Here is a 26,178-nt window from a genome sequence, read left to right as displayed (position 1 = left end):
TGTGCCTTGCCATGTGACAAACTAAGACTAAGGATCACCAGCAGCCAGCCTGAGAATGCCAGCCTTTGTGAAGAAAGCAGTACCTTGATGACTCCTAATTTGAAACTTTATTCCAGCCTCAAACAGTGAATGAATAAATTCCCATTGTTTTAAGCTGAACCACTGCATGCTATTTGTTTGTGCAGCCAGAAAACGAAGAGTCTTCCAATCCATGAACATGGAATTTCCTTCCATCTTTTAGGTCTTCTTTGATTTCTTTCGGCAATGTTTTACAATTTTTTGTGTTCATGTCCTTTACATCCTGGTTAGGTTTATTCCTAGACATTTGATTCTTTTAGTTGTTATTGTAAATGGATTCTTTTTTCTTGATTTCTTCTTCCAATTGTTTATTGCTAGTGTATAGAAAAACTACTGATTTGAGGGTGTTGATCCACTTTGGTGAATTAATTTATTAGCTCTAGGAGCTGTGTTGTGGACTTCCCAGAATTTTCTGTGTATAGGATGTCATCTGCAAATAGGGAAAGTTTTCCTTCTTCCTTTCCAATGTGGGTGCTTTTAATTTTTTTTCTAGCCTGTATTAGTCAGTCAAAGGGGTGTGCTGATGCCAAATACCAGAAATAGGTTGGTTTTTATAAAGGGTATTTATTTGGGGTAGGCGCTTACAGATACCAGGCCATACAGCATAAGTTACTTCCCTCACCAAAGTCTATTTTCATGTGTTGGAGCATCATGGCTGCTGATGTCTGTGAGGGTTCAGGCTTCCTGGGTTCCTCCCTTCCAGTGTCTTGCTTCTCTCTGGGTTCAGGGTTACTCTCTTCCTGGGGCTTGCTTCTCTTTCCTCTGTGAGCTTACTTCCTGGGGCTACAGCTTAAGGCTTCAGCATCAAATTCCAACATCAAATTCCAGTATCAAAAACCCCCAAGTCTGTCTTTTGTCATGTCTTTTATCTATGTCATGTCTTTTATCTAACACCCTAATGACAAGGCCAATTAAAGCCCTAATCATAACTTAATCATGGCCAGGTTCAGACCAGATTACAAACATAATCCAGTATCTACTATTGGAATTCATAACCATATCAAACTGCTACATAGCCTAATTGCTCTAGCTAGAACTTCCAGAACAATATTATTTAATATTATTACTACCGTAGTGACAGTGAGCATCTCTGCCTTGTTTCTGATCTTACTGCAAAAGCTGTTAGTCTTTCACCCTTAAGTAGGATATTAGCTGTGGGTTTTTAATATATGCCCTTAAAAAAAAACAAAAAACAAAACAAAAAAAACCTGGGCATCATCCTTGACTCTTTTTTTTAAGATTTATTTTTTATTTATTTCTCTCCCTGCCCCCCCCCCCCCGGTCTGCTATCTGTGCCCATTCACTGTGTGTTCTTCTGTGTCCACCTGCTGCATTCTTGTCAGCAGCACCGGGAATCTGTGTCTCTATTTGTTGCGTCATCTTGCTGCGTCAGCTCTCTGTGTGTGTGGCACCACTCGTGGGCAGGTTGCGCTTTTTTCACGTGGGGTGGCTCTCCTTGCGGGGCGCACTCCTTGCACGTGGCTCCCCTATGCAGAGGACACTCCTGCATGGCACAGCACTCCTTGCATGTGTCAGCACTGCACGTGGGCCAGCTCATCACACAGGTCAGGAAGCCCTGGGTTTGAACCCTGGACCTTCTATATGGTAGGGACGCCCTATCAGTTGAGCCAAATCCGCTTCCCTCATATATATCCTTTATATGTCCCAATTTTCTATGTGTTTTGATCAAGAAGGGATGTAGATTTTGTCAAATGCCTTTTCAGTGTCAATTGAGATGATCGTGTGGTCTTTTTTCTTCAATTCTGTTAATGTGCTGTTATATTCATTGATTTTCTTATTTGATTCAAACTTCCAAACCTGCAATAAATCCCACTAGATCATGGTGCCTAATTCCTTTAATGTGCTGTTGGATTTGGTTTGCTAGTATTTTGTTGAAAATTTTTGCATCTATAATCATAAGATATACTGGTCTGTAATTTTCTTCTGGTATCTTTATCTGACTTCGGTATGAGTGTGATGTTGGTCTCATGGGATAAATCAGGGAGTGTTTCCTCCTCTTCACATTTTTTGGAAGAGTTTGAGCAGGAGATTGATGTTAATTTTTCTTGGAATGTTTGGTAAAATTCCCCTGTGAAGCCATCTGGGCTTTTTTTTGTTGGGAGGTTTTTAATTCCTTATTCAATCTCTTTACTAGATATTTCTCTGTTGAGATCCTCCATTTCTTCTTGAGTCAGGGTTGGTAGTTTGTACGTTTCTATGAGTATCTAATATCTAGGTTATCTAATTTGTTGGTGTACAGTTGTTCGCAGTGTCCTCTCTTAAAGTTCTTTTTATTTCAGCAGGGTCAAAAGGAATACACTCCTTACAATTTCTGATTTTCTTTACTTACATCCTCTTTTTTTTTTTCTTTGTTAGCCCAGTCAGTAAAAATAATTTATTTGGGAAATGGGGGAAAGAACAAAGCTTGCTGAGAAATGGCAGAGAAAGACGGAAATACGTAACAAGACTTGGTGCAGGCTCCTCTAGGCAGAGAGAGCCTGCCAATTTTACTGACCTTTTCAAAGAACCAACTTTTGGTTTTGTTGGTTGTCCTTATTGTGTTGTTGACAGTTTATTCTTTATTTCATTTATCTCTGCTCTAATTTTTATTTCCTACTTTTTGGGTTTAGTTTGCTCTTATTTTCCTAGTTCTTCCAGTTTTGAGACTAGGTCTCTGATTTGAACTGTTCTTTTTCAATGTAAGCATTTAGAGCTATACATTTCCTTTGTTGCATTTGCTGCACCTCCTAAGTTTTGGTATATTGTATTTTCCTTTTTCATTTGTTCTTTGAACCACTGGTTTTTGAGTGAGTTAATTTCTACACATTTGTGAATCTTCCAGTTCTCCCTCTGTTATTGTTTTCTCACCCACTATGGTCAGGGAAGATATTGTATGATTTACTATTCTTTTATTTATTGAGACTTGTTTTGTACAACACTAAGATATGGTCTATCCTGGAGAATGATCCATGTGCACTTGAGAACAACTGTTACTTTGAGTGAACTGTTCTACATGTCTGTTACATCTAGTTAATTTACAACATTATTCATGTCTTGTATTTCCTTACTCATCTTCTGTCTAGATGTTCTATCCAATATTGAGAGTGATATATTCAAGTTTCCTACTATTAATATAAAACTATTTCTCCCTTCAAATCTGTATTTGCTTCATATATTTTGGGGCTCTGCTGTACGTGTATACATAATTGTTAACATCACCTTGTTGAACTGACCCCTTTATCAGTTTATGACTGTCTTTGTCCCTTGTAATTGTTTTTGACTTAAGGATCTAATTTGTCTGATATTAGTATAGCCACCCGAGCTCAGTTTTTGTTACTACTTACATTGTATATTTTTTTTTCTAGCCTTTCACTTTGAATTTAAGGTGAGTCTCTTGTAAACAGCATATAATTGGGTCATGCTTTTTTATCCATTCTGCCAATCTCTGCCTTTTGACTGGAGAATTTAGTCCATTTACATTTAAAGACACTAATAAAAAGGCAGAACTTTCTTCTGTCATTTTGCTATTTGGTATTTTTAAGTCTTATACCTTCTTTTATCCCCCTATTCTTTTGTTAATGCTACTTACATTTTTATATTTTATTTTATTTTTTGTATTATACCATATTGAGTGTCTTGTCATTTATCTGGATATGTTTTTCTTTTTTTAACGAGGTACAAGGGATTGAAACAAGGACCTAGTATGTGGGAGGCAGGCAGTGAACCACTGAGCTACATCTGCTCCCCATATCTGGATATATTTTTCATTTATTTCCCTTGTAGTTACTATGGGGTTAAAGTTTAACATCCTAAATATACATAACAATTACATTTGACTTGATACCAACTTGACTTTAATAGCATACACATATACTTCCTTAACCCTCCACCCACCCACCTTTTTTGTACTTGTTACAAATTATATCTTTGTACATTGTATGTCTAAAACCATAGGCTTATTATTACTTTTCATGCATTTTCATTTTAGCACCTGTAGGAAGAAGTCAACTTACATACCAAAGAATACAATACAATAGTACTAGCATTTATAATTACCCAAATAATTACCTATACCAGAGGGGTTTCTTTATGCTGCTTTGAACCATTGTCTAGTGTCCTTTCCTTTCAATGTGAAAATTAGCATTGCTTGTAGGTCAGGTCATGTTATGGACTCCCTCAAGCTTTTGTTTATCTGGGATTGTCTCAATCATGCCCTCATTTTTTAAAGAAAGTCCTGCCATATATAGTATTTTTAGCTGGCAATTATTTTCTCTCAGCATTTTAAAATATTTCAGCCCACTGCCTTTTTGTCTCCATGCTTTCTGATGAGAAGCCAGCACTCAATCTGATTGGGACTCCCTTGTACATAACACTTTTTGTCTTACAGCCTTCAGAACACTGACTTTGTCCCTTGCATTCAACAGTGTGATTAGTATGTGATGGGGTGTATTTTTCTTCAATTGTGTCCTGTTTGGTGTTCTCTGGACTTCTTGGATGTGCATATTTCTTTTGCTAAGTTTGAGAAGTTTTCTGTCATTCTTTCTTTGAACATTCCTTCTGCCCCTTCCTTCTCCTTCTGGGATTCCCATTATGTATATATTGGTATATCTAGTGGTATGTCCCACTTGTTTGCTTTTTATAATTCCTTTTTTCTTTCTGCTCCTCAGTCTTACTCATTCCACTTGTCTTGTCTTCCAAATTCACTGATTCTTTCTCCTACCAACTCCAATCTTTGCTGAAACTCTCCTGGGAATTTTTCATTTCCATTATTATGATCTTGTCTGGGTCCTTTATAAAATTTCTACCTCTTTATTGAGATTCTCAAATTGTTCATTCATTGTTCCCTGATATCCTTTAGTTGTTTTGTTTTTAAGATTTTACTTCATTTATTTATCGCCCCCCCCCCCACCTTGTTTGCACTCACTGTCTGCCATCAGCTCTCCACAATGGCGCGAGCCAGCTTGCCTTCACCAGGAGGCCTCAGGAATCAAACCCAGGGCCTCCCATATGGTAGATGGGAGCCCAATCACCTGAGCCACGCCTGCCTCCCTTTACTTCTCCATATTGTCCATCATCTCCTTGTGCATAGTGAAGTTTTGTGTTTTTTTTTTAAGTCTTTGTCTGCAGCTCTAAGGGACTATACTATCTTTAAGTCTAATCCACTGCCTCTGTCCATAGCAGGTGGAACAATAGCCACCCTCAGATCCAGGCCCCCAGCAATCCCAAGTAACTAATCAAAAGCAGTGATCAGCAATCAGCCCACATTCCCTCTCTTCCCCTGGCTCTTGGGAAAGTGGAATTTTATGTCCCTTTCTGGCAACAGCATGGTAGGCCAAGGATTGGCCTGCTGCCTGCTGCAAGAATGGGAGATGTGAAGAGAACAATTTACTGGTATTTACCATAGTTTACCACCTTCTTCCTTCCACTCTTCTCTGGATGCTTTAGTATTCCAGAGTTTTGAAATAGCTGATTTAGACATTTCCTTCCTGTTTAAAAGTTGTTCTGATGAAGAGACTGATTCCTGGAGCTTCTTCCTCCACCATCTACCCACAGTTCCCTCCATTATCTTTTTTTTTTTTTTTAAGGAGGCACCAAGACCTCATACATGGGAAGCAGGCACTCAATACTGAGCTACATCTGCTCCCCTCCACTGTCATTTGATGTGCAAAATTTCTAATAGGAAGACTGTGAAAATTCCTACCTTTATTTCCCTTTATGAATTGTAACCCTCTTCCCTGGCTGCTTTTAAGAATCTCTATCACTGGTTTTCAGCAACTTGATTTTTTTCTTTTTTTTTTATAGCTTCATTGGTATATAATTCTTATACAATAAATTCCATATACTTAAACTATATTATGAGTTTTAACATATATATCCCTATACATATTTATCAAATACATATACACTTTTTAAACCAATACCACAATGAAGATAAAAACGTATCCATCTTCCCCCAAAAGTTTCCTCATGCTCCTCTGTAATCTGGCCCTACCCACAATGGTATCTCATTGTGGTTTTAAGTTACATTTCCCTAATGCCTAATGTTTTAGTTTGCCAAGGAGCTGCCGATGCAAAGTACCAGAAATGTGTTGGTTTTCATAAAGGGTATTTATTTGGGGTAAAAGCTTACAGTTTCAAGGCTGTGAAAAATCCATCTTAAGGCATCATAAAGAGGTGCTTTCTCACCCAAGTCAGCTGCCACGTGTTGAAGCGAGATGGCAGGCGATCTCTGCCTGGTCTCTACCTTCCTCTCCAGGCTGTACTGTCTCCCAGAGCTCAGCTGTCGGCAACCAGGCATAGGGTTAGTCTACTCCCGGGCCTCCTCTCTCAGGCTCAGCTGCTCCGCTTTCTTCCCAATTTCAGCTGCAAGTTATCAGGCATATGGCCCCAGGTCTTTGAGCCTCTCCTTTCTCTCAAATGGCAGGATCAAAAATGGCAGTGCTCTCTTCCTGTGTGTCTCTGCTTTTTATCTGACTCAGCAAAAGGGCAGAGACTCAACCTGAGTCATACCTCACTGAGGCAGTCCAACTGAAGAGATATCACACCCACAGGAGTGGACCAGCCTGCAAACATAATCTTCCTCTTTTTGGCATTCATAAAATAATTTCAAACTGCCACACCTAATGATGCTGAATATCTTTTCATGTGTTTATTTACCATTTATCTGTTTTCTTTGAAAGTGTGTTCAAATATTTTGCCCATTTTTTAAATTGGGTTGTCTTCTTCTCACTGAGTTATAAGAGGTTTCAAATATTTTAGATATAAGCATTTGTCAGTTGATGTTTTTCCAATGTTTTTCTTACCCTGTGGCTTGCTTTTGCATTTTTGTCATAGTTTCTTTAGAAAAGCATATATTTTAAATTTAGATGAAGTTCAATTTGCTGATTTTTTAATAGTTTTTGTCTTTTTTGTTTCATTTAAAACTCAGGAGCAGATGTGGCTCAAGCAGTTGAGCTCCCGCCTCCCACACAGAAGGTCCTGGGTTCAGTTTCTGATGCCTCCAGGAAAAAAAAAAACAGCAAACAAAAACGAAAAAACCAACTCAGGGAAGCCGATGTAACCCAGTGGTTGAGCACCAACTTCCTATATACAAGGTTTCAGATTCAAACTCCAGCCCCCAGTACCTCAAAAAATAATAATAATTAAAATTTTTAAAAAACGTACTTTGCCAAAGAACAGGAGACAGTCTCCTGCTTTCTTCTGGAAGTTTCATAATTTTAGTGCCTACATTCAGACATATGATCCATTGAGAGTAAATTTTTGTATATACTGTGAGGCAAGGGCTAAAGTTCATTTTTGTACATATGGATAATCAGTTGTTTCAGAGCCATTTGTTGAAAAGATTATCTTTCCCTTATTGAAATACCTTAGAACCTCTTTCAAAAAATCAATTGTCCACAAAGAAAAAATAATAAAACATTAAAAAAATAATTTAAAAATTAAAAAAAGAAACATCAATCAACCATAATGGTATGGGTCTATTTCTGAATTCTTTGCTTTGTTCTATTAATTTTGACCCTTTGCATTTCCATATGAATTTCAAATTTAGCTTGTCAATTCTACAAAGAAAATTTCCAGGATCTGTAATGGGGTGGCACTGAATCTATACATTATTTTGACAAAACTGATACCTTAATAACACTGAGTCTCCTGATCCATGACTGCAGGACCTCTGTTTATTTAGGTCTTCTTTAATTACTCTCAAGAATGTTTTAGAGTTTTCAGTATTCAAGTTTTAGACATCTTCTGTCAAATGTATCTCTGAGTATGCTAGCATATAGAAATGCAATGAGGAGTTTGTAATGTGCCCGAGTGTAGTTTTCTTTGAGTTTATCCTGGTTGAGATTGAACTTCTTGAAGTTATGGATTTAGAAATTTTCAAATTCTGAAAATATTTAGCCAATTTTTCAAACATTTTTCTTTTTTAACTTTAGTTTGTACATTTAATAATTGAAAATATAAACAATTGAAAACAAAAACACATTTGAATTAAAACATACAATTCTCAATTAAATGTACTGGATCCCCCCCTTTCCTGGGACTCTAATTATATGAATGTTAGAAAATTTGATCTTGCCCCATAGGCTCTGAGTGTCTGGTGATTGAAGGTTTTATTTTTTTTTAGTCTTTTTCCTCTGTGCTTCGGTACTGGTAGTTTTTATGGTAACATTTTCACATTAACTGATCTTTTCCTTTTACAATAAATAATCTTCACAAGATAATAAATATTTCATATCAGACAGTGAATTTTTCCATTCCTAGAAGTTCCATAGTTGTTTCTTTGCATCTTTCATTTCTCTGCTGTTTATATTTGTTTTACTTTAAGTCCTTCATCCTAATTATAATAGCTGTTTTAAAGTTATTTTCTGCTAATTCTGGGTCTTCTTCATTTGAACAATTGTTCTTCCACTTAGTGATCACATTTTCCTACCTCTGCACACCTACTAATTCTTTTTACTAGACACTGCACATTAGTAATATGACTGTCTGGATTCTGTTTTTCTTTCTTTGATAAGGGTAAAATTGTTTTGGTGCACTGTTAAATAGCTTGCGATTCACCTTGAGCCTTTGGAGCCTTATTTTAAGTTTTGTTGAAGAGGTTTAAAGAAGCCTTTTCTCCAGATCTAGGTTAGTCTGACTATTAAGGGGTGGCCCTCCTGAGGCCTCTACTGAGTCTCCCAGGTATTCAAATGATGGCTCTCCAATCTAATGGCTGTAACTTAAACCTCTCTCTTGTCTTGTGTAAACTGTGGGAAATGTTCAGCTTACAGCCACTTGGCAGTTCTCTGCTGAGTCTCATTGGATTTTCACCCTATATATTGCAGATTAGCATTCACCAATGGATTGAAGGGAACCAGTGTGCAGGTTCCTGGAGCCCTTTTATACTCTGCCACACAAATTTCAGTTGCCTCATGGTCTCCCTGAGCTATTATCTTTGTCTTTTCTACTCAGTGTGAGCCTTGTGCTTTGCCTGGCTTTCCCCTTTCCTGAAATATGGTCTAGAAAATTCTTCTAGGAAGAAAGCCAGGAAATCATAGAGCTCCCCATGTTTGTTTCCCTTCTCTCATAGACCAGAGTCCTGCCTATAGTCCAGAGTCTAACTGCAATTTCATAAATTTTTTTTTCCATTTTTTAGTTATTATGGTGAGAAGGCAAGTCTGGTACCAATAACTCCCCCATATTTCAGAAGTGGAAGTCTAGTTTTAACTTGGAAACATCAGCTCTCTTCGCATCTTTTCTTCTTTTTGTCTGAATAGTCTCTAGTCTTCGGCAATTCTGTCTAGTGGTCCAGGTTTAAATGGACAGATGCACAGAACCGAGCCATACGCACAAGCTATAAAGCTACCTATGGAAATTCCAACATACAAGCCTGCCTCAAAGAGAAGCCCATCCATATTTGGTGAAATTTTCCCCAGAAAAAGAAAGAACATTTGTACAACATTCCCCTTCATTCTTCACTTCCTATTGCTTTTCCTTTCCCAAAAGCCCATCAGGAAGAAGCTACTGCTACTCTTTATAACCACAGAAAGCCACCTAGCTAAGAATTCACTCACTCCCCAGCAGTGTTTCTTAAAGTGTAGCTACAGACCATGGCATAAGAAACTGCTTTAAAAAGGAAAAAGGGAAACAAAAAACAAAAACAACAACCAAAAAATAAGGCTTACTTTACAATTTCAGATTCCAGGCCTCACACCAGACCTACTTAATCAGAATTGACCTTTAACATTTACACCCTCTAACATTTGCAAACACAGTTCCAATTAGAGGGGGAAGAGAGGAAGGTCATAAATCTGCCTTGTCAAAGCTGGATTGTCAGCCCAAAGGTCAGCCACAGTTACAATGCATCATTAAATACACGATAACTTGTACCTGACCTGTCAATTCCACGAATCCACTCAACCCCTATCCAATCCCCTCTCTTCACCAGTCACTATCAACAATACTGCAGATGGGGTAGCAAATGTGGCTCAAGCAGTTGAACGCATGCTTACCACATGGGAGGTCCCGGGTTCTGTCCCAGTGCCTACTAAACAACAAAAACAAGCAAGCAAAACAAACGGAAAAAAAAAACAACTCAGGGGAGCCAATGTGACTTAGTGGTTGAGTGATGGATTCCCACATATAAAGTCCCAGGTTCAATCCCCGGTCCCTGGTTTCTCAAAAAAACCCCACACAAACAGAACAACAAAAACACTCCTGCAGATGGAGGAACATGGTCAGCAGCACTGTGTTTTAAAATTTTCTATCTTCTGGCTTCTTGTTTCTTTTTAAATAACCTATATTAGAGTACAATTTACATAAAATAAAATGTAGCCACTTAGTATTTGGTTTTGAGTTTTGATAAATGTATATACCCATATTCACCACCACAATCAAGATGTGCTATTTCTATCACCCCCAAAATTTACCACATGCCCCTTTGAAATTAATCTCCCCCTAGACTCTCAGGTAACCAACCGCTGATCTTTCTGTCACTATAGATTAGTATTTGTTTTCTCTATAATTTTATATAAATGGAATCAGTTTGTACTATTTTGTGCCTAGGTTCTTTGACTCATGTTTTTTGAGATTCATTCAAATTGTCTGTCTCAGTAGGCTATTTGTTTCTACTGCTGAGAGTGTTGTATTTTATGGATAAATTACAATTTGCTTATCCCTTTGCCTGTTGAAGGATATTTCAGTAATTATAAATATAGCTGCTTTAAAAACATTTGTACACAAGTATGGATATGTTTTCATTTATCTTAGATAAAAACTTGAGAGTCATATGATCATGTGTGTACTTCTATTAAAAGAAGTCACAGTTTCTATTATAGTAAACCTATATTCAGGTTAGCCATGGCTTTAAAAAAAAAAAATTGTGCACAACCTGGTCCTGCTGTTAAGACAGTGATACTAAAGGTTGGGTAAATAAATTCTAGTTGAGTCTATACCCTGGGATTGCTGGATGAAAGTTTGTCATGGCCTCAGGTAATAGGTGAGCCACAGATCAAAAAGAAGATGGGACCTGCTGCTCCAGTCACCCAAACTAAATAGTCAAGGCCTGTAATAAAGGATGAAAAACATTTTTTAAAAGGCTTTAGGCCAAAACAAAAACACAAAGAGAGGACGCAAGAATCTCTGCATATCAGCTAAAATTCAAAGCATAATAACTAGCAAGTAATTTCTTACCTCTGTGCATAATCTTGTGTTTCTCCCTCAGATAGGTCAATCCCTTTATTACCTAGACAAAAGGTAATGTATAAAGATGGGAAAATTGAAATATTTATGCTTAGAAAATACTCAATCTCTCTATTTTCATATATCTAGAAAACATTTCCTCTAGCACCACAAATTTGCCTTTCTTCCCTAATTTTTTTAAGGTCTTTTTTATTTTCCATTAAACTTTTTGTTATTCATTTTTTAACCTGCCATATCAAGCAACCATATTTTTACATTGCATATAGAGTATTACTTTTTTTAAAAATTTGTGTTAACATACACACAACATGAAATTTCCCATTTTAACCACTTTTATGTATACAATTCAGCTGGTATTGATCACAATTCACAATGTTTTGCTATCATCACCACCACCATCCATTATCAAACCTTTCCCAATACCCCAAACAGAGACTCTGTACCCATTAAACACTGACTCCCCCTTCCTCCCCATGCATCCCATGGTAATCTGTACTCTACTTTCTGTCTCTATGAATTTGCCTATTCTAGGTATTTCATTAAGTCATAAAATATCTGTCCTTTTGTGTCTGGCTTATTTCAGGTAACATGTGACCTTCAAGGTTCATCCATGTTGTTGCATATATCAGAACTTCATTCATTTTTACAGTTGATTAATATTTCATTGTATGTATATTCCACATTATCTTTATCCATTTATCAGTTGAAGGACTCCTGGGTTGCGTCCATCTTTTGGCAATTGTGATTAATGCCAACACTGATGTGCCTTTGTCCGCTTTTTAATTCGGTGGTTTGTGTTTTTGTTGCTGAGTTGTAAATGTTCTTTATATATTCTGGATTTCACCCTTATCAGAATTACGGTTTTCATATATTTTCTCCCATTCTATAGGTGTTCTTTTCACTTTCTTGACAATGTTCTGTGATGCACAAAAGTTTTTAATTTTGTGGAAGTTCAATTTATCTATTTTTTTTTCCTTTGTTGCTCATGGTTTGGTGTAAAAGTCTTAAAAATCCACTGCCTGATACAAGGTCCAGAAGACATTCCTCTATGTCTTATTCTAAGAATTGTATAGTTTTAGTTCTTATATTTATGTTGTTGGTCTATTTTGAATTAGAGTATTACTTTAACAAAAAATCAGTTTTGTTTTTTGAGGATTTTTTTTAGATACCAGGGGCTAGGGATTGAACCCGGGACTTTGTATGCGGGAAAGTGGCACTCAGTTACTGAGCCACATCGGTTATCTCTGAGTTGGTTTTCTCGTTTGTTTTGCTTGTTTTTGTTTTATTAGAAGGCATCAAAAACCGAACCTAGGACTTCTCATGGGCAGTAAGTGCTCAACCACATGAGCCACATTTGCATCCTAGAGTATTACTTTTAAGTTAAATTAATTATTTCAAGTTTACACAATTAAAAAAAAACAAAAACCCTTTGCTTGAACGTTCATTTTTCTAAATCTGCAATCTGCCTTTCAGCTTTACAACTGGGAATTCTCGGGACACCTAGTCATATTTTTCAAGACACAGATTTTAATGTAGAGAAAGTCATTTTTCTAGTTTTAACCAGATAATACTGTACCTAAGCAGGGAAAATTCTTGTGAGAAAACTCTAGAATTTTGTTATAAACTTTCCCTTTACTGATTCCCTGCCTTTCTCTCTTGTCCATTTCCACCAACTCATTTACTGATAAATGAGGGGATTTGGGGGAAAAAAACTTCACAACATACTTACAGCAATGCTAACTTTTCCTAAAATTTGTTCAGGAATTCTTCCAGCTTTCTTCAGGACTTGATCCAAGGAACCCCCATCCTATGAATAAGAACACCAACCTATTTAGTGACAGTGTTTCTAACTATTCTTTCAAGTGTTAAACTTCAAGAGGAAAATGAACCTCACACGTTACTAAGGATAAGTACCAGGTCTGTTCCAGACATCAAATATGCCACTAAGGCAAGACATTGTAGAAGGTGTCACACAACTCTACCTAAGGGACCTTGACCACATTATTCAACTTGCAAAATGGAGAGAATAATTACAGATTATTATAATATTCATAGGGCTATTTTAAGGATTAAACAAGTTAATACACATAATACACTTAGAATAATATCTAGCACATTAAGTGTTCAATAAGTGTTAGCCATTATTATTACCATTGTCTAAGTCACAACTTGCATTTGATATGATTCCAATGAATCATAATTAACAAAATTTCTAAAAAGTCATAAAAAGCAATAATTGGTTCCACAAATCCTACAATCTGCCATGGACTTTAAATTGATCTTATGGAGGATAAAGATATGAAAAAGACCAAAAGACCTATTTCCTGTCCTATTTAAATTTACAAACTAGTAGGGAAAATATATAATTCTCAATAAAATGTAATGAAACAAAACAAAACAAATGTATAAAGAAAGTACTGCTGACATGTAGAAAAAGGGAGACATCATTCTGTCTTCTCCTTGAAGACAGCATTTAAGCTGAACTTTGAAGAACAAGTGTGATTTCTATACCTAGTTTCCTTGGAAGAGCAAGGGAAGAAAAAAACAGGTTATTTCAATAAAATCAAAAGCAGAGAAGCAATAAATTTCCTAATACTTCCTGGGAAGGTAAGTGGCTCATTTCACTATAGGTACATAAAGAGATGCAGTGAGGAATAAGGATGGAAATGACCAAATGTGATCAGATCACAGAACTCCAGCAAGGAACTGGGACTTGACTTTATGGAGACAGAAGCATATAAATTCAACTTGAGGGTTTTAAGATCAGAACCATAGCAGCTGAGAGAACGAGGCAAGACTCTGGAGGGAGGGAGATCATCAAGAAGACTAAGAGGAAGATGGCATGATCCAGGCCCTGGACAGAGACAGTGGAAAGAGAGGATGCAAGTATGTGTGAGGCCAGACTCTAGGACTTGCAGGTCAAGACCTTCCCATCCATGGATTCTACATTTTAACCTGTAATTGTTTTCTGTGTGATTTATGTATCTTAAAAAAAAAAAAAGAAGGAAAAAACACCTACAATCATGAATGGATGCGTCACTCAGGATTTCCCATTCAAGGATTCTACATTTTAACCTACAATCAATCAAGAATGGATGCTTCACTCAGGGACTCCTGAAGGCAGGTCCCTATGGCTTCAGGTATAACCAATTATCACTTGCAACTTAAAATTACCCCCCAAAGCAGAGATTATTCCTGCAAACCCAAATTAATTTTCTCAAGTGTCCTGTCTACTCTGAGCAGTTATCATTATCACCTAACATTTATTAAACACCTGTGTGTAAGGCAAAGTAATAAATAAGGATGGAAAAAGATTTAAGATGCAGAAAGATCATATTCATACAGAGGCAAGACACCTTAAAACCTCCTCTGAAGTAAGGTAGGGAACAAATAATTCAATGAATAGAACAGACAAAGCTTATGTTGCTCAGAGGAAGAAGTGATTCCTGGACAAAGCAGTTAAGGAAAGGGCTCTCAACTCGGTATGAAGATATGCCTCAGAGGTGGGCAAGGCCCATAAGCAGAGAGAAGGTACACAGACATCCTTGCTCCAAAATCATCCATCTTAATGATGCAGCCATCAAATGTGGGCTTAAAGAACAATACAATACAGCCTGATACACAATACAAGAGCAGAGCATAATACCATTTTTATTAAAAATAAATATTTTTTTACTCACACAAAGCCAGACAAACATGTTAACAATGGTTACCTCCAGTCTAGGTGGTAAGATCATCAGAGATTTTTGTTATATGAGTTTCTTTTTTGTGTTTTGCTATTGTTTATAAATTTTCTACAATGAATAAATGTTATATCTTTTTAATTACTGAAGTCTATGAAAGCAAAGTATTAACTATAAATCGCTTAACAGATACTTAACAAGCACCTACCTTGTACAAAGACACAACTGCTATCTTTGTAGAGGAGGTGAGAAGATAAGCAAGACTCATTCAGATACACACCTCCTAGGAAATATTACCCAAAACAATGCTAAAAATGGATTATCAATTTAAAATTTCTCAGTTTATATAAAGGATTGTTTGGACCAATTGATTTGTTATAGTTTAAGTCTGGATCACTGATGCTAAAGAAAAAAGAAGTAGTGTAGGTGTGGCTTCTCAAATATAGTATAGTTTCACATAGCACACTAAATTTCATGAACATGTCTAACCTGATTATGATAAACTCCCTAGCACAGAATACCTAATGGTAGCTCAGTCAGCCCAGAAGCATAGTAGAACACTGCAAAATTTAACCTAAAATTTCAGTGCACCAAAGATAATCTCCACACAGAGATCAGTGTGAAGTCATAAATCTATAACCAAACAGAATTCCCCCATAAAGACACTTATTTTCCAAGAATCCTTATGCCAGGTTGTGACCCAGTCTGAGGGTTAGATGTCCTGGCTACCTTCACATTGTCTCAGGTTCCTTAGGCCCTGACCAGAACAGTACCAAAGCTACGGTAACCACCCCCAAATTAGCGAGCTCCTAGAGAAATGCCAGCACACCTCTCAATTTCCTGTACTGATTGATGTGGAGAGGCGCCCCAGTGCAGAAAATTTCCGAGCCATTTCTACTTTGCTACCAATTGAAAAAGGTTTCAGTTCCTTTGTTTGAATGATTTTGCCTAATCTTCAGGGAGGACTATATATTCAAAACAAAATAACAAAGCAACTCTGCAAAAATCTTATTCAGATTAAGCAGAAAAGGTAACCCTGTGGCTCTCAGGTTCTCTCCTTTATTGTGGCAAGGAGAATCAACACCTCTCAACGAACCCAAACAGCACAGTACAGAGGGCAGCCTAGCTAAATCTTGGTTTATACTTTCCCTGGAGATTAGTACAGTAAATATTTGTATTAAAACGGAGGAAATCTTGGCTCTCTTCTTTCTAACCTACTTCTGAGCTATAAAGAGTAACAGCTACAGTGTGAACAGTGGAATATCCAAGATTTCAGAAGGAACCACAAAGATGCCTGCAACTAGCCTTACTACCCTAATTCTACATCACTGTTGCCAAGGACTTGCCTTCACTGACTAAAACTGCTGAAATTGTGCTTATTTTTAGAAGCCAATTATTAACTAAGTTAATGGTGCTTTTGTGAAGGTTTTCTATAGAAGAGGCAACTGCTTTATGAAGATAATAGTCTAAAAGCTTTTACTTCAGCATGAGAACCATCAACTCCTGAATCCCCAGTTCTCTGGCTGCTCAGCTACCACCTGAGCAGGAATTTGCTTCCTTAAAATATAAAAGCATCCCTGTTCTCCCTTGGGCCTCAAAATTTAGACTGGGTAGCGCAAACACAGCTTATTTTTAGGAAAGTTGAGCTCCTGATCAAGTGCTTTAGAAGATGGAGTTCAACAAATGCTAATAACATAAATTTACTTTAAAATGCATCCAAAATAATGATTTGAGCAATGGACAATATGTGGTAATGCAAAAATAGCAAAATTCCATTGTAGAATATAGGAGGAAGGCTTATGGACATACACAGTACAATTCCTTCAACATTCTGTATGTCTGAAAATTTTCATAATGAAATACTGGAAAAAATATGAATAACACAAAACATCATGCAAAGAATATAAAACAGAGGGGACCAAAGAACCTCACAAGTTGGGATGTGGCTATCAAACACAGCTCTACAAGACACCTTTAAAATGCTGAATCTGAAGCAAAGCAGAAACCCCCAAAGAGACATGGCAGTCGACAGTGTGTCAGTCAGGAGTAGTGGTGCAGGAGCTCCCCTGCAGGAGGATCTGCTCAAGGGCCAAGGAGGAGATGAGAGTGTCTGAGGCTTTGGCAGAAAGCTACTCCAGCACTCATGGCTGCTTCGCGTCATGTCACAACTCTCTTCCCTGCAGGGTCCTGTTCTGGACCCTAGAGCAGCTCTGAGCCTCTCCGTTACTATAAACAGACTGCTCCAGCTGTCCTCAGGACCTGCCTATACCTGAAGTCAGAAGGTCCTACTGCTGACTCCAAGGCCTAACAGTCTCCCACTAAGAGACTTCCCCCATCCTGGTCACCTCATTCAGTCATTCAACATGTATCAACCTAACAGGTGTCAGACACTGTGCTTGGACCTCAAAAATTGTTTTTAGGGAAACGGACTTGGCCCAGTGGTTAGGGCGTCCGTCTACCACATGGGAGGTCCGCGGTTCAAACCCCAGGCCTCCTTGACCCGTGTGCAGCTGGCCCATGTGTAGTGCTGATGCGTGCAAGGAGTGCCCTGCCACACAGGGGTGTCCCCCGCGTAGGGGAGCCCCACGCGCAAGGAGTGCACCCCGTAAGGACAGCCGCCCAGCGCGAAAGAAAGTGCAGCCTGCCCAGGAATGGTGCTGCCCACACTTTCTGTGCCGCTGATGACAACAGAAGTGGAAGCGGACAAAGAAACAAGACGCAGCAAATAGACACAGAGAACAGACAACTGGGGGAGGGGAGGGGAATTAAACAAATAAATAAATCTTTAAAAAAAAAAAAATTGTTTTTAGCCCTCTGAGCCCCTACAGACAATTTTCCAGGCTCAGGCTCCTCAGGGTAATTCCAAAGATATCTTCTGCTTTTGAGACTGGTATGGGAAAACTGTTCCTAAAGAGTTAAATCCATGAGGGTGCAGGCGGCAGGTAGCTGACCTCAGGATACTGCAAATGGGCCAAGCGAAGGGAAACTAACCCATTTTGTCCTTTTTCATCTCATCCTGGAGAGGAAGGTTGAGGGGGATTGGCAGTGCGAAGGGTGAACATCTTATGAAACCAGAATATATGAATAAATAAAGATTCCACAATCTTAAACATCTCAAAAACAGACAAATTTAAGACAAATATAAAGACTGTCCTATTCCACATGTTATAAATTAGCCATACAGGCTGTTAAAGGGGCCTGAATAAATAAACAGGCAGCCACCTATCAATGTCTGGGGCCTAATTATAACCTCTGAAGCAAGCACCCTGGAGTTCTGCCACCTTCACCTCACAAATGGCCTCTTGGTTCCTCTATGAAAGAGAGAATTCTGAAAGATAACCCAGGAAAGAGTTTCTAATGGTTCACAAGAGTGCAGTCACGGAGTGACAGATGGCTGATACTCAGAAGCACTTTTGTCACAACTGACACCCCTCATTTGACCTCCTAATGGAGAGAGGGCCTCTCCACAGGAGTTGAGCCCGCAAAGCAGAAGGCTCTGGAACACAGCCATCCAGTCTATGAACAGCTCTGGAGAGCAGAGATGCTGCTCTCAATCTCTACATCTCCTCGGCAGCTCACACAGCACCTTGCACATAAACAGGCACTAAAAATAAGTGTTTGTGAAACTGAATCCATGTTGATTAATTACTGTTGATGTAAACTCTAACTGGCTCCAAGCACTAAAAACCATAGAAACACAGGATGTTGGCACACGGTGGGGCCCCTAGAGAAGACCTGGTCCAAACATTTCGCTACATAAATGAAAAACTCTGAGAGAGTTTATGTCTTATATAGGGTAGTGGAGAGTATGAAATTTAAAGAAAGCAGATCTGGTTAGAGTTTAGCTCTGACACTTCTTGGTTATGTGACAGACTAATTACAAACTTCTCAGGTCCTTATTCTTTCCATCTCACGTGGGGGGATAGATCTCATGTGACAGAGCTGATGTTAATAACTTATGGGGCACAACTCACACAGGATGAGTCTTAATCCTACTACTGGAATCCTTTATAAATAGAATAAAATTCAAACAATGGAGAGAAAACCTCAGGAAGCAAGAAGCTGAAGAGTGAGGCCACTATGTGAACTACCATGTAACAGAAGAAGCCAGGACAAAGGATCACTGGCACACAGTCCCAGAATGCCAGTCTTGGGGAATAAAGCTTCATTTTGATGATGCCTTCATTTGGACTTCTCATCTCAAAACCAAAAGCTGGGAAGTGGATGTGGCTCAATGGATATAGCATCTGCCTACCATATAGGAGGTCCAGGGTTCAAACCCAGGGCCACCTGGCCTGTGTGGTGAGCTGGTCCACACGTGGCACTGCCACACGCAAGGAGTGCTGAGCCACGCAGGGGTGTCTCACATCGGAGAGCCCCACGCGCAAGTAGTGTGCCCCACAATGAGCAAAAAAGCACAGCCTGTCCAGGAGTGGTGCCGCAAACACGGAGAGCTGACGCAACAAGAAGACTCAACAAAAAGAGACACAAATTCCCAGTGAGGCTGAGAATGCAAGCAGACACAGAAGAACACACAGCAAATGGACGCAGAAAGCAGACAACGGGGGGGGGGGGAATAAATAATAAATCTTTAAAAAACAAAAAAGCCAATAAATTCTGATTTTTTTAAAACAAACTTAAGGGACAATTTGAGATTATTTTATGAATCCCCAAAAGAGAAATATTATGCTTATAAACTATTCCTCTCAGTGTGATACTCTCTGTACTAAATTCAGTTGAGGGGCCTTTGATTAGATTACCTGATAAGATTGCTTTAGGGCTTTTGATTGTACTAGGTCAGTACAGCCCCCTTGCTGGGTCTCATATAAACGGACTCACAGGGAGACACAAAGGAAAAAGGGAGTCAGTATCTTTGATCCTGCAATGAGAGAGAGAGGACTGCTTAAGCACAAAGCCCCCAAAAGGCTGGGCTCACCGAGCAGCTCAAGAGGAGACCTGCCCTGCTATATGCCTTATAGCTTACAGCTGAACTTGGGAAGAGAGTGCAACAGCTGAGACTGACATAGAAGAACCAGAAAGAGACAAGCCCTATTCCTGGTTGCTAAAACTGAACTCCAAGAAACGGGAGATTCTGGAGGGGAAGGCAGAGCCCTCCACAGAGACATCTTGCTTCACCATATGGCAACAACACCCGGATCAACAGAAGCTGACTTTGGTGAGAAAGCACCTCTTACGGTGCCTTGTGGTGGACTTTCACAGCCTTGGAACAGTGAGCTTTTATCCCAAATAAATACCCTTCATAAAAGCCAAAACATTTTTGGTACCTTGCATCAGTAGCCCTTTGGCAAAGTAAAACAACTTATGTAATGTGAAAAGGACTGGCAAGTGGTGGTAAGATGTGAAAGTGAGTTGCTGTTATGTCTAGTCATGCCACCACACCCACCTTCATCATTTTGTTAAGATCTAAGAAAGAAGGCTACTCTGGCCTTTCCTGTCTCCTGTTTATCACCATCACCTCCAACCCATTCCTCTTCTAGTCTTCCAGGACCTCCTCTGCCATTAAATATCTTCATCCGAAACTGTTGGCCTACAGCTGGAAACCCAACCTCTATCAGCACAAAGAACAAGAGAACCCTAAAGGATAAGGAACAGTCCCCTGAGGAGAGGCCAAGACCCAAGTAGAAAATAATGAGGACCCTAGGCCAGGGCTAGGACTAAGCCAGATATGCTCACATGCTTCCCATGGAGACTGCTGTGCTCTCACTGAAGCAAGAGGGAACGAGAGGTTTCCCAATAATCGTGAGATCTGCAGAACACACTTTCAGGATCTTCATTCCATACAGCACCCACAAATGTGGGCAGATGCCTGGAAGGGTGAGCACAGCACTTCCTGGTCATTAAAATGGGGAGAAATTTAAAATAACAGTGGCCTACGGACAAGAAAAAGTTTCCAAGAGGGTTTCTCTTGAAGTTTATTATGACCAGGCACTAGGGCTCTCATTCCAGAGGTCAGTGCAGGTCTAGAATCAGAAAGGGGGAAAAGGACTTTGCCCAGTGGTTAGGGCGTCTGTCTACCACATGGGAGGTCCACGGTTCAAACCCCGGGCCTCCTTGACCCATGTGGAGCTGGCCCATGCGCAGTGCTGATGCGCGCAAGGAGTGCCGCGCCACGCAGGGGTGTCCCCCGCGTAGGGGAGCCCCACGCGCAAGGAGTGCGCCCCGTAAGGAGAGCCGCCCAGCGCAAGAGAAAGTGCAGCCTGCCCAGGAATGGCGCCGCACACACTTCCCGTGCCGCTGACAACAACAGAAGCGGACAAAGAAACAAGATGCAGCAAATAGACACAGAGAACAGACAACCGGCCGGGGGGGGGGGGGGGGCGGGGATTAAATACATAAAATAAAAATAAAAATAAAAAAAAAAGAATCAGAAAGGAGCCAGGAATGAGCTGAGGGATACTAGCCTGAGAATGAGCTGAGGGATACTAGGCTGAACTTTGTGCAGAGCGGCCACAAGTATTCATACTTAATCAAGTTAGTTCTCATCTCTAAAATTGTCAGCTCCAGTGAAAACAAAACAAAAAATTACATTTGCAGAATACATACTCTGTATCAGACTGTGCTAGAAGATTTACATCTGTTATTTTAATTAATCATCACAACAGCAAGGCAGGTATAATAATGGCCAATTTATAAATGAGGAAACTGAGAATCAGAAAGGTAAAGGAATTTGAACAAGGTCACAACAAGAAGGCAGCAACCAGCCAACAAATATTAGTTGAGCACCTGCTGCGTGCTGGACTACTCTGGGCTTTGGAGACACAGTGACAAAGAAGACAAGGTTTCCATTTGGATTTTTGTAGAAAACAGAGATGTGAACAACTATCTGTCAGATTCCAAAGTCCCCTATACCATGCTGCCTAATAGGAACAGAAAAAATAGCAGCCATTAAAGCCAGCCTCACTCTGAATTTCTAGGTACCATGGATGGAAACAGAGCCCCCAACCACGAATCCTTAACCAGTGGTTCACTGAAGTGCAGTCTTTGGGGCAGATTGCCTTAGTTTAAATTCTGCCAATATCTCTTACTAGCAGCGTGATCTTGGGTAATTAAATTTCTTTATGCTTCAGTCTCCTCTTCTGTAAAATGGAGATATACTATACCATCCAATAAGATCATTGTGAAAATGCAATAAAATATTACTTTGTTTAGGGCAGTGACTGGTATAGTATAACCCCATAAATATTAGTTTATCATATTAATACTATTAATATTATTAGCCACTGGGAAGAAATGGAAGGGATTCCAGGCAGCTAATGGTGAAAAGACAGCTCACATATTTAGCCCATAAATGCTCTCTCACTGGTCCGCCTCCTTCCACTGTGCATCTGGTAGGATTACTTCTCTATATAGTCAAAGAACAGGTTGCCCTTAATGTAGATTATAAACTCTCTGAAATCAGTCAAGAACTGTTTCTCACTCATCTTCACAATCTCAGAACGTTACATCTAGTACAAAGCACTGTATATAATATTAAAAATAATAAAATTTAACTATAGTAACCAAAATCTTGGAGTCATCTGGAAAAGAGAAGCCTAAAGACATGCTCTAGACACACCCACCAGGGATATATGATTACTGCCACCTGTCTTTGAGGATAGTCAGGGACATAGAAAGGAGTCCTGTCATCTTTTGGATCCTTCAAGTTCGACAGATGTCCAAGATGTCCAAGACATCTTCCCAGATGTCCAAGACAGAATTGTGAATCCAGGGAGCGGCAGGGAGGCAGGTGATCACCTCCCAGACCAAAGATATAGCCCAGAGCTAACCAAATCCCAGGCCCTTGCTATAGAGGTTGGCAGGTCACCACATACCATGTGCTCCATGCAGATGCTGATCTCGCCATCACTGTAAAATGCACCATAGAAGCCCACGATGTACGGGGAGTTGCACTCATGCAGAACTTGCAGCTCCCTTATGATCTGATTCCGGATTGCAGGTTTGATCTCCAGGTGAATTAGCTAGGAAAAGAAAGTTGGAAGAGAGGCTTTATGACTATATGAATGGATGGCTAGATGGATGGATGGACAGATGGATGGATAGAAGGAATCTTTTTTAAATGCTTAAGTTCTTAAAGGCAGGAACGAGGGAAACAGGCAAGTTTAAACGAACAAGTTTTTGCCTAACCAAAGCACTGAATGCCAATATACCAAGGCAAGTGTTAGCACTGGAGTAGCTATAACCTGGGGATGGCCAGCTGCGACTCTTCTCCTCAGAGCCAAGATTGGACAACAGGGGGTTCACCTCCCCCCAAAACACAACTGACTGGAAGGCTTCTTCCAAAAAGACCCACAGACCTAAGAGATGAGGGGAAAGTGGCCTTGAGGACTTGGTTCATATTCAAGGATTGTGAGGGTAAAAGGGAATGAGGAACTGAGGGGTATGCTGAACTAAGCTGCCCAAGAGACCTCTGGAGCCTGATGTGGTTGAGATTTAGTCAAGGCCTCAGGTGCCATCATAAGGTCCCCCTAAAGTTGTCCCTTGTTCCAGCTGGGGAGACAAGTGACAAACTCATAAAATGGTTACCTATAAGGCTGCACTTCTAAAAGGAAATAATTGTGTGTCAGAGAACACGAAAGCAGTGGTCATCAGTGTGGGCTGGAGCAACTAGTGTAGGCTAGACAAGAGTTAGTTAGGCTCTAAAGATAGACACTAAAAGAGCGAACAGCATAATCAAAAATACAGGGACAGAAATGAACATGGTATGCCAAAGGAGGAATCCAATCTCACTGGAGCAGGGAGGCTGTGTTCAGAAAGAGGAGGACCAAGGGTGGACAGGGAAGGGAAGTCCACTCAAAGAGTGGACCATGTTTGTCATGATGGGGAATTTATATACTATACTGCAGGGAGATGAAAAGCGCCACTAGCAGGGCTAGAGCATAGGGAAGCAACTTGAAATCAGTGTGCTGTGTGTCCTTGGGGCTTGGTGAATGAAAGCAGCTTCTCTTGCACTTGATACATGACAAACGGCAATCGTGGCATCCTTTTCACAGACAGCTAAAGAAGGGTCATCTGCTATTATTTTCCAGACTGGAGATGGGAACAAATACAATAACACAGTCAATAGTCTGTTTATTCATAATCTGATAGATAACAAGAGTTCAGAAATCAAAAGCACAAAAAGGTATCTAGTAAAAAGTCAATCTTCTTTCCACCCTTGTCGCCACATCTGTTTATCTGTTAAGCAAAGCAAACTTGACTCTCTTTTGTTTTTAAGTAACCTCACCTTTCTGGCCATGACCAAGCCAGATGGCTTGTGGGAGACCTTGAACACCACACCACCATTGCCAGCACCCAGCTCGCTGATCTTCTCAAAGTCATCATCCTTCAATTCCCCCACCTTTTGCTTCTGGGTAAGAAAAGCCTCAAGGCGTTTCCGCTGCTGTTCGTCAAGCTCCAGCTCCTCCAGCTTCTTCTGCAAGGCCTCCAGATTTGTCCTGTGCCAAAGGGGGAAACAGAGTTCAACACCTTCACCAGAGAAGTCAACACAGAGAGAGCTCCTGTTTTAGGTCAAAGAGAGAGAAGACTGAAGGAGGAGGCAAGAGGCTAGGGTTCCATCCGCTATGACTCTGCTCCCTCCACTCAGTGACCCCACACATTTCACTTCTCTCTGAAAATGCTCCAAGTCCACAAAAGGAACCAAAGAAATTACTAAATCCTAGAATGAACCACCTATTATACATTTACTTTAAACCTCGGTTTCAAAAGCCCAAATAAAATAGGTTTTATTAAGTTTACCCCATACACAAAACAAAATCTACCTAAAACCACTAAACTGAAACCAAAATGACTTAACCAAAACAGACTCCAGACTGAATCACAACAGTAGAAACCCTCATTTCCAATGTGATCAGATCCAGTAACAAGGTTTTTCAAAAAAGTCAGTTAGAAAAAAGAATCAGAAAAATTATACACTTAAAATATTTTATTTTTGTGTAACATGTAACTGTGGATACATTCACCCATCTTTTTAACATAAACATAGGGCAAAGTCCTTTCTCTGAGTAAGGGTCCATTGGTAAGAACTACACATCATCTTTCTTACATGAAGCAGAACATAATACATTTATCTATGATTTCTAATTCCTGATTCTTTAGCACAAAAATGTAGACACTTGCAGAATAATCTCAATGTAAAATTTCAAACTTTTAAGTTTTCCCCCTAATCTTAACACTCATCTAATTTGAGAGCAATGTTTTTTAGTGATTTGAACTTGTTTGAACCATAGCTTTCAACTTTGTGCTCAGAGGAAAAGAAAAGAAAACTCACTTCATTTGCAATTATATTTCATCAGTTTATCTGATATTAAATACATGACTTAAGTACAATAACAGCTACAATCAGCATAAATGGGTTTGTGAACAAACTGGCGCTTAGTAAACACATAGTTCAGCCAACAGGAGTTAAAGCAGGTGGGGATACAGCAGAAAGCAACCTACCAGTTGTCCAACAAGCATGCCGGGGGCATTACTCAGTGTGATTTGTAGACAGAATTGAAAAGGGTTTGTTAATCCCAGGAGTCAGTTAAGAGCTAAGTGGCAGAGACCTTCCGTGGTGTTTTAATTGATTTCATTCTCTAATCCAAATACATGGCTTAGATAACACATGACAAAAGCAGCCATCACCGTACATTAGAACGCTGGTACCCCTCCACCACACACATAAACACACACTATTTCAGTAGGCATAATCTTCCATTCTTCATTCACTCCCTTTATTCCAAGTCTCAGGAAGGCAGAGAGATGGAGACCAAACGCAACCCCAGCATTTGGACAGATCCAACACTGCCTTGCAAATAACACATGCACAGGGCCAAAGAGGACATGAAGCTGATATCACTGATTTACAACGCATGAAGGTATCAGCGAAGGAAGACTACTTAAGGGAGCCCTGTGCCCCTAGATACAATCCTGTCTCCCCTGCACATCAATCTGATGATGACTCTATTGGGACAGATTAATATTACTTTGTAAGGAACCCTGGCCACAAGAAACCCCATGCATTCAATGCTAACCGCTCGTTTTCCTGGCTATCTGTTGCGAGAAATTATTCTCCCACCTTCAAAAAGAAAAACTACATCCGGGCTTTGTGCCACCTCCCTCCCTCTTCCACCTGACATTCATTCCTCCCCTCCTGTGTTCCATCCTCTAAGCACCTACCCACCAGCTAAGGAACTGGCTCTTGTTCTCTGCTTTCAGAAGGTAGAAGGCCCAGATG

General features: G+C 39.7%; 1 protein-coding gene across 2 annotated transcripts in view; it reads right to left on the bottom strand.

Moving 5' to 3' along the window:
• MAP2K1 (mitogen-activated protein kinase kinase 1) overlaps positions 1 to 26,178 on the bottom strand; it is a 102,178-nt gene that overhangs the window by 37,099 nt on the left and 38,901 nt on the right. For both annotated transcript variants that reach the window (XM_004453133.4, XM_004453134.5), the window contains exons 2-5: positions 24,187 to 24,397; positions 22,775 to 22,921; positions 12,989 to 13,066; positions 11,251 to 11,302 (exon numbers count right to left, since the gene is read on the bottom strand). In XM_004453133.4, coding sequence (XP_004453190.1) covers positions 11,251 to 11,302; positions 12,989 to 13,066; positions 22,775 to 22,921; positions 24,187 to 24,397 — 488 coding nt within the window. The remainder of the gene's footprint in view (positions 1 to 11,250; positions 11,303 to 12,988; positions 13,067 to 22,774; positions 22,922 to 24,186; positions 24,398 to 26,178) is intronic.

This window comes from Dasypus novemcinctus, chromosome 3 (genome assembly GCF_030445035.2).
Source record: "Dasypus novemcinctus isolate mDasNov1 chromosome 3, mDasNov1.1.hap2, whole genome shotgun sequence".
NCBI classification, from domain to species: Eukaryota; Metazoa; Chordata; class Mammalia; order Cingulata; family Dasypodidae; genus Dasypus; species Dasypus novemcinctus.
Note: the sequence above shows the minus strand (reverse complement) of the source record. Positions and strands in the feature narration are given on the sequence as shown.